Source organism: Aquarana catesbeiana, linkage group LG03 (assembly GCF_042186555.1).
Source record: "Aquarana catesbeiana isolate 2022-GZ linkage group LG03, ASM4218655v1, whole genome shotgun sequence".
Lineage (NCBI taxonomy): Eukaryota > Metazoa > Chordata > Amphibia > Anura > Ranidae > Aquarana > Aquarana catesbeiana.
The window spans coordinates 520,226,464-520,235,842 of record NC_133326.1 but is presented as its reverse complement, the minus strand read 5'-3'; the positions used below and the strand labels follow the sequence as shown (position 1 = coordinate 520,235,842).

General features: G+C 42.8%; 1 protein-coding gene across 1 annotated transcript in view; it reads right to left on the bottom strand.

The window, feature by feature from the left end:
* POLR3B (RNA polymerase III subunit B) overlaps window positions 1-9,379 on the bottom strand; it is a 179,488-nt gene that overhangs the window by 99,334 nt on the left and 70,775 nt on the right. Inside the window, exons 14-15 of the mRNA XM_073621205.1 lie at window positions 8,660-8,860; window positions 5,100-5,262 (exon numbers count right to left, since the gene is read on the bottom strand). Of these exons, the coding sequence (XP_073477306.1) occupies window positions 5,100-5,262; window positions 8,660-8,860 (364 nt within the window). The remainder of the gene's footprint in view (window positions 1-5,099; window positions 5,263-8,659; window positions 8,861-9,379) is intronic.

Here is a 9,379-nt window from a genome sequence, read left to right as displayed (position 1 = left end):
GAAGGAGCAAAAAAAGCGAGAAAAGAAAGAAAATGAAAGAAAACACATTTCCTACAGTAGATTTACACAAGGTCTTCTAAAAGGACTGGGAACATACATATTAAAAAATACAAAATATTAATCGAGACCTCAAGCTGGGCTGTTTCATTTTAGGCTATGAACATTTATAACACCAGCTGATAATGAAGGATTTAAATTCATAAAGAATATAAAGAATATAATTACTTGCATGTTCCCTGTTATAATTTGCTTTCACAAATCATGTTAATCAGCCTCCTCTTCTACTCTTCATCTGCAGTGATCTCTCTACACTAATGAGGAACTGGCTGGGGTTGTGCAGTGACTCACTCTCTCTACAGGGGGGTTACATACACACTCTGTGAATACGCTGGAATTTATTAGTTTATCCAGCTATTGAAAAAAAACATTGAACTGCTTATCTCATCTACAAAAAAGGTTAAGTCAAAATTGCATTACTTGGAATTTTTTAGCTTTACACCTTTCTCTTATTTACAAATTTAATATAACTTAGCCATTTTCTTTTTTTTTTTTACTTTGTATGATCTCTGGAAACTGAAGAAAGAAAATCTGAACTCCAAACAAACAACTGCTAAACAGATGAAAATGTTTCCCTTGTGTCATGGATTGTAGACTACCTGACAGGAAGACTGCAGTGTGTGCAATTGCAAGACTGTGTTGGATAGGGTGACCAGCAATATTGGGGTTCCACAGGGGACAGTTCTCCCTCCTTTCTTTTTACTGTCTACACCACTGATTTCAGCAACCAGCACAGAGTCTTGCCATCTTTAGAAGTTTTCTGATGACTCTGTGGTAGTGAGCTGTATCAGGAATGGGGAAGCGACTGGAGTATAGGACTGTGATGGAGAACTTTGTCACATGGTGTGAGGATAATCATCTGTAACTAAATGTGACAAAGACAAAGGAGCTGGTTGTCGACTTGAAAAGGAGAAAAAAAAAAAAAAAACAGTGACCCCCATCTCCATTCGAGGAGTGGATGTGGATGTAGTAGCGAGTTACAAGTATCTGGGGGTGTATATATTTAATAAGCTGGACTGCAGCAAGAACACGGAGGTGCTCTAGTCTATGACCCGTTTCACACTGAGGCGCTTTTCAGGCGCTTTCACGCTAAAAAAAAAAAAAAAAAAAAAAAAACACACCTGAAAAGCTCACGAAAACTTATTTCCATTAAAATCAATTAATGCTTTCACACCGGGGCAGTGCGCTGGCAGGGCGGTGAAAAAACGCCCCACTCCATTGAAATGAATGGAAAGCTCTTCAAAAGCGCTCAGTGTTTTACTGGCAGTTTAGAAGCGCCTCAGTGTGAAAGGGGCCTATAGGAAGGGCCAGAGCCCCCTCTATTTTTTGAGGAGACCGAGGTCTTTTAACATCTGCCAAAAGATGCTTAAGATGTTTTAGGAGTCTGTGGTGGCCAGTGCTCTCCTGTATACAGTGACATGCTGGGGAAGCAGGCTTAGGATGGCTGACACCAACAGACTCAACAAGCCGATTGGCAAGGCCAGTGATGTTGTTGGATTGGAGCTGGAGTCTATAACAACAGTGTTGGAGAGAAGAATGTTGTTCAAGGTACATTCAATCTTGGAAACTCCCACCCACTTCACAATACGCTGGTCAGTCTGCGAAGTACCATCAGTGACAGATTGTTGCAACCACGATGCACCATAGAGCAATATAGGAAATAATTTTTGCCTGTGGCCATCAAGTTATACAATTCTTCCCTGTGAGGGCTGGAAGTGGAGATCAAAATATGGTTTATGATCAGGATTTTTATGTAGTTTTTTTTTATAGTGTTGGGTATTACATTAATTATTTGGGGTAATGCTAGAGAAAGTGGTGTATTATTTGCATTTTGGTGGTTTGATTTTCTGTTATTTTTAATGTGTTATTTATTCTATATTGGATTTTAATTGCGTTGATGTTTATTTAAGTGTAGTTTTAATTTGTTTTATTTGGTGCTAATGGTTGTTATTGGAAATATTGTTACCGTATATACTCGAGTAGAAGTCGACCCGAATATAAGCCGAGGCACCTAATTTTACCCCAAACAACTGGGAAAACGTATTGACTCGAGCATAAGCCTAGGATGAGAAATGCGCAGCTACTGTAAGTTGAAAAGAGGGTCAACAATGCCCATTTGCATCCTCACTGTGCCCATTTGCATGCCTCACTGCGCCCATTTGCAGCCATAGGTCCCCTGAACTCCAAACTCGGTAGTTAAGGGTTCCTAGATGCCCCCTAGCTGCAGCCAAAATTTTGGGTCTCTGGACTCAAAGGGTCCCGAAAGGACATTGCTGCAGATGGACTCAGTTGACCGACTTTGGGACCCAATATCTCGGGGCACTTGGTGCTAGGAACCCCAAATTTTGGTGTGCAAACCCAGTGGAACTAGCACTACAACATATCCAAAGCTGGGGTTCCTAGCACTTGTTAAGCACTTTTCTGCAGCAGAAAATGACATTTTCTGAACCAATTTTGGGGGCCCCATATCTCGATGCCACTTAGTGCTAGGATATGCTGTAGTTCTAGTTCCACTGGGTTTGCATACCAAATTTGGGGTTCCTAGCACCAAGTGGCCCCAAGATGCGGAGCCCCAAAGTCTGTTCGGAAAATGTCATGCACTTTTCTGCAGCAGAAAATGACATTTTCTGAACCAATTTTGGGGCTCCATATCTCAATGCCACTTAGCACCAAGTGGCCCCGAGATATAGGGCCCCAAAGTCGGTTCAGAAAATGTCATTCTTTGCACCAGAAAAGTGCTTGACTCGAGTATAAGCCAAGGGGGGCACTTTCAGCATAAAAAAAAGGTGCTGAAAAACTCGGCTTATACTCGAGTATATACGGTATGTCTTTGTGTCTTGTTCTGTCCATTGTTGTGATCTTGTGTTGTCTTTGTTGAGTGTGGCATGTGCTGCAATAATTCCCCTTTAGGATCAATAAAATATTCTGAGACATTATATATATATATATATATATATATATATATATATATATATATATATATACACACACACACACACACACACACATATCTCTATATCTATCTATATATATATATATATATATATATATATATATATATATATATATATATATATATATATATATATATATATATATATATATATATATATATATATAGAGATATCTCTCTCTCTCGATAGATAGATATATATATATATATATACACTGTTTACCTGCCAAAGGCTTTTTATTTCTGTCCATCTAGTCTTCAGATTTACACAGCTCTGCCTAGCAAGGAATGGGACCTGATATTTCTCTGCTGTACTTTCCCCTCCCAAAACCAGCCTGTGGCTAAACAGTAAAGTAAAGCAACATACAATCGAGCTAGCTCATCTCTTCATCACTCTGCTGTGTCCTCCTATCAGCATGTTCCTTGAATTACAGCACACCTGACTGACTCATTTTGATAGTTCTCCTTTCCCCTGTGAACTCTGCTGTAGATTAGACAGCAAGAGGTTGATTTGGAGTAAAAATTGGGTACCTGTACTGCTTGCATTAAATTTTTTTTTTAACATTTTACATTTAATGTTGTAATAATAATTACAGAGCTGCATTAATATGTGTATTTTATATCTACCTAAAATTCAGCACAGAATTCGTTCACACTGAGGGCAGATTTGAAATCGTGCAAGTTCAGCTAAGAGGGAACAGCATAAAGACTCGCATGGTGGATCAGAGGGATCGGTGCAGCGGGGGAAGAGAGGTGGGCGGGCAATTCAATCATCTGTGTGTGTCTTCCTGCAGCCACTGAAGATTCTGAGTGGCTGCAGGTAGACACTCAGATGATGGGCGGCACAGCGGTGTAGTGGTTAGCACTTTCACCTAAGCAGTAAAAAGGGTCACTGGTTCGAATCCCAACCATGACACTACCTGCCTGGAGTTTGCATGTTCTCCCTGTGCCTGCGTGGGTTTCCTCCGGGTACTCAGGTTTCCTCCCACACTCCAAAGACATGCTGGTAGGTTAATTGGATCCTGTCTAAATTGTCCCCAGTATGTATGAATGTGAGTTAGGGACCTTAGATTTTAAGCTCCTTGAGGGTAGGGACTGATGTGAATGTGCAACGTATGTAAAGCTTAAGGGATGATACACTGAAATTCATGCTGCCCAGCACACATGACCCCCCCCCGACTTCTCCCCTTGTCCCTCCCGTCAGCAGCTGCTGCAGACAAACAGGGATTTTCAGTCTGCAGATCAGGGGAACGGGCCGGTAAATATGACATTTACAAGCCCCTTCCTTTTCAGAATTAGGACACAGGATGTGATATCTGTCTGTGAATTACTTAGACCTGCATGAAAACTGATGTCAACGTGCATGAAAACTGATGTGACTCGCATCTCTGCAAGTGAAATCTGCGCGTTTTTCCCATCAGTTTTTATGCACGTGTGGTGTGTACGAGCTCCAAAAAGTGAAAAACATGTTTTAAAACCTAAAGCAACTCAATACTCCAGCTTGGTACACAGGTTTGTAGGAACCTGGAAAGCATTGCACCCACGATCAGATCATGGGTGCCATGCAGGACTCCTACAGACTGTCAGTGTAAGCTGTCTGCCCATACATCGTACAGGCGGGCAGTTTCACACCGACAGTAAGACTCAATGCACCACTCAAGTGCTCAACAGCATCCTGGTAGTTCATTGAGAACTACAAGCCAACAGCCGCAAAGGCTGTCGGTACTTGTAGTTCATTGATTCACAGGAACTCCACACACGGCTGTACCATTTTATTTTATTATATTAATTTTTGATTGCGCTTTCAGAATAGAAAAGCAATACAATGTACTATATATCTAAACAGGTAGTGCTATTTTCCAATAATGACATCAAGTATGGGGAGAAGATCCCTGGCCTGCTGTCATAGGGAGTGCGGTAATTGGGATCATGTATCATGTTCCATCCTAAAAACAGGTGGAGCATGTAACATGTTCCCGAAGGTCATCTTATCCTTTAAGTTACTGCAGATGAGGTTGATAGATAGCATAGATAAGTGTACTTTATGTGAAAATGCTCATTTAAAAGCTAAACAAATATTGCAATTTACCATTGAGAAAGACAATAAAGACATTGGGGTAGGCCAATTCTTCACCACACAACAGATTAACATCTTCTACGCCAAGATTTCCAGCCAACTTTATGATAGGCCCATCTTCCATATCAGTAGTGATATGCGTCATTAGTGCAAGGTTTTTCACTAGACCACAAGCCTGCGGAAGAATGTAAGAGTCATGTTTTTAGTTTATATGGAATAGGTGACGTTAAACTTTCCCAGTGCAAATATTTTCCCTCTAAAATGCAGGCACACTGCCATGGCTATACTAGTAAAGCCTCGTACACACGGTCAGATTTTCAGACGACCATTCGTCCGTTTTTTGTTCTCATGTCAAAAGTGAAGAGGTTGCTCACCATACGAAAATTCTCGTACGACAGAATTCAACTTCAGAAGTGATGTCATGTGTTGAATAGTTTTGTATATGTTCTTTAGTTTCTGAGCATAAGAAAACCATACTAATTAAAACGAAAATCGGATGTTGTGTTCACATCCGCCAAAAATTTTATATAGTCTGCATATCCAGCTTTTGTCCAGTGCCGATTTAAATTGTGGAGGGTAGTGGCTGTGCACTTCAATTTAAAGCAGTATTAAACTCGAAAGCAAATATTATATTGCTTGCCGCTTACCAATTCTTGGATGTGGTGGCTGTATCTTTTTTAGAACAAGATGTCCTGCAGATGTAGAAGAGGGTTGAGAAAAAACATTTGCAGCTGACAGGAGTGCTTACAAGGGTCAACTTTTATTTATGTAAAACCTTTATCCCAAAATGAAAAAAACCTGTTTAGTGTAACTGCTTATAACCAGTTAGCTGAAGTTGGGCTTCAATTTGTTTAGTGTATTAAAATCAGCTAGCGCATCTAAGACACCCCTCCCCACCTCCAGACTGACAATGTTGCTGTCCAAAGGCATCTCTGGGTTCCTTTAAACAGAAAGTGTATGCCTGTTTAGGCCCCAGATATTTCACCAAAGCCCCATACAAACAGCATTGTGAAAAAAGATTTAAAAAAAAAAAAAAATGTATAGTTCACAAGTTCTCTGGCCCACCAGTGTGAATGAGCAGTTTGTTTGGGTGTCTAGAGCCACCTGTTACTCTATGGCGAGGGTCTCAAACTCAAATCCACATCCAATGGGGGCCGCATGCAAACTGTCCTTTCCCCCAGCATTGGTGTCAGCGGATGCACTATTAACCCCCAGCACTGGTGCCAGCGGACGCACTATTACCCCCCAGCAGTGGTGTCAGCGGACGCAATATTAACTACCAGCACTGGTATCAGCGGACGCAATATTAACCCCTAGCATTGGTGTCAGTGGAAGCAATATTAAACCCCAGCATTACACCCTACACTTCACAAATATCCCCCCTTATACTCCACAAATACCACCCCCCTCCCACACACACACACAATACCCCCCCTCTTCACAAATTTATTTCAACCCCAGTCATGCAACTAAGGACTTTGCTCAGCCTCAGTGTGATGGCTCACTTACTTCTCCTCCTGGCAGTCAGCTGGTGGCCTGATCTTCTGCCTCCTGAGTCTTCCCCTCCAGTCAGGTCCTGACTTCATCACAGGCCTAGTGATAGGGCACCCTGAGAACGCCACAATCTTCCCCCCTGAGGTGGCAGCAGGACCCTGGATCCAGGGCCAGTGTTCTGTCGAAGTGCCTGCTATCGAATAGTGCCCGGGACGAACTGTGCATGCGCCGTACGTAATAGCACAACAGCTGATTTTACAATCAGCTGTTGTGACAGCGCACAATAGCCGACTGAAGACATTTTTCAGTCAGAGTGTGCCTCTTGCTGCCGAGGAGTGTTCATATGTAGGTGAGTGGCGGAATTTAACATGAAGGGCATGGATGTTTTCAATGATGGCCAGTGCTGCAAAGGGAGCAGAATTTTTAACGATGCCAAAACAAATCTGCTAAACAAATCTTTATCTGCTATTCTTCCCGGAGAGCCGATTTAGCTAGCTAAACATTTCAAATTCTGCCCCATCTTTGCAGCAGTGGCCATCAATGAAAACATCCGCCCCCTTCATGTTAAATTCTGCCCCTCACCTACATGAACGTGCCGAGGCACGTTCGGACTGAAAAATGTCTTCAGTGGGCTATTGTGCGCAGGCGCCGTCTCACCGACACAACAGCTGATCGTAAAATCAGCAGTTGTGGTATTACGTACCATGCATGCACAGTTCATGCAGGTGTTCTGTCGAGAAATGCCCCCCATCAAATAGTGCCCAGGCTGAAGGGCGCATGTGCCGTACGTAACATCACAACAGCTGATTTTACCATCAGCTGTTGTGACGGCGAGACGGCGCAGGCGCACAATAGCCGACAGAATTTTTTTTTTTTTTTTTTTTTTTAGCTTGTGACCCGCGCTCCCGTGGCAAGTTCATGACCATGATGGGCAGATTTCTACACGTTGTGGGCGGATTTATGGGCACTTGGGGGCGGAATTACATGGCCAGTGCTGCAAAACAAAACTTTGTTATGGTCGGATTTCTACATTTCTTGTGGGCGGATTTATGGGTACTTTGGGGCAGAATAACACAAAGTTTTATTTTTTTGCAGCACTGGCCATCTAATTCCGCCCCAAAGTGCCCATAAATCTGCCCACAAGAAATGTAGAAATCCGGCCATCACAAAGTTTTGCAGCACTGGCCATGTAATTCCGCCCCCAAGTGTCCATAAATCCGCCCACAACGTGTAGAAATCCGCCCATCGTGTGCATGAACTCGCCACGGGAGCGCGGAGCACAACCTGACAGAAAAAAAATAAAAAATTCTGTCAGCTATTGTGCGCCTGCGCCTTCTCGCCATCACAACAGCTGATGGTAAAATCGGTACTTTGAGGCTCCTGCTCTATGGGGATGCATCAGTGGTACGAATACCGACGCAGCTGAGTGGCCCCAAATGCACACACACCAGCCAAATTAGCAATTGTTAAAACTCCTGTCAAGTCTTTTTGAAGTCCATGAAAGGGAAAAATGTGTCTTCAACTCCCAGGTCCTTGAATTGAAACACAAAGCACCCTTTTGAAAACAAAAAACCCCAAAAAGGGGAAGTTCTGCTTTTCTGTCACTTCCACTTTCCTCTACAACTTTTGGCAAATTATATTTTTTTGGGGGGGGTAGAGCGGGTACCTAGTTTTAATATGTAGGCGACCTGAGTGGAATTTAGCACCCCCCCCCCCTCCAGCCTCTTAGGACATGTCACAGGTTCCAGAAGGCTGCAGGGCCCTTCACAAAGCGTAGTGGAAACGCAAGGAGTCAAAGCCAGCTTCCCACATTAAAGATGCCAGCTTCGGGGACCCAAAGACCATTGAAGAATCGTCCCGGGTGAGGACATCGCTGGATCCTTGGACAGGTAAGTGTCCTTTTATTAAAAGTCAGCAGCTACAATATTTGTAGCTGCTGACTTAGTTTTTTTGTTTCTAGGGTGAAGATCCCCTAAGTTTTGGCTGCCCTGTCAAAGGTTAAAAACAACTTCATATCCCTGTGTATATATGTATCTATCTATATCTATCTATCTATCTAGCAGTAAAAAAAAATTCACCTCTCCTTCAGGAGTATCCGATGGACATAACATCCCCCACTGAGATGGCTGCAGGGATCGCGGGCCGCTGACTTTTCTCGTTTTCTCAAACTGAGAAGAGATTCTAGTCATCATCCCCAGAGCTGAAATAAAAGACAACCGAGACAACACTTGCGTCACACCTTGACGGTCCATTTTAAATCTTTTCAGTGACCAATTCCCCTGCAAAACAAAAAAATAAAAGAATATAAACTCCATTAAAAGGGAAACAATAATGCTTTTGGTCGGCTTTCTAACAAAAGTTAATAAAGTTTAAAAAAAAGTGTAGAGAGAGGAAGCGATTAGGCATGAGCTTCAGGAACCAGGTCCTCTCATCCTACATGTGGGGAGCAGTTAATAGACGAACTGTCACTGTTTTTTACTTAACTAGTTCCCAACCGCACTAAAGCCAAAAGACGGCTACAGCACGGTCATCCATTTCTGGGAGGGCTATGGATGCCCCCCTGGGGCGTACATACATCATGCTCTGATCGCTGTGTCATACACAGCTGGTCACAGATCATAGTAATGGGCCAATCACAGTGGCCCTTTACCATGCGATTAGCTGTACAAACTTGCTGGTTATTGCCATTCCTTGCCTCATGCGCTGTCACAGTGTGAGGACAGGAGAGCTGGTAACTGGCAATTCTGACAGGAGACATTTACATTGATAATCAGTGCATTGATCATCAGGGCTGAACA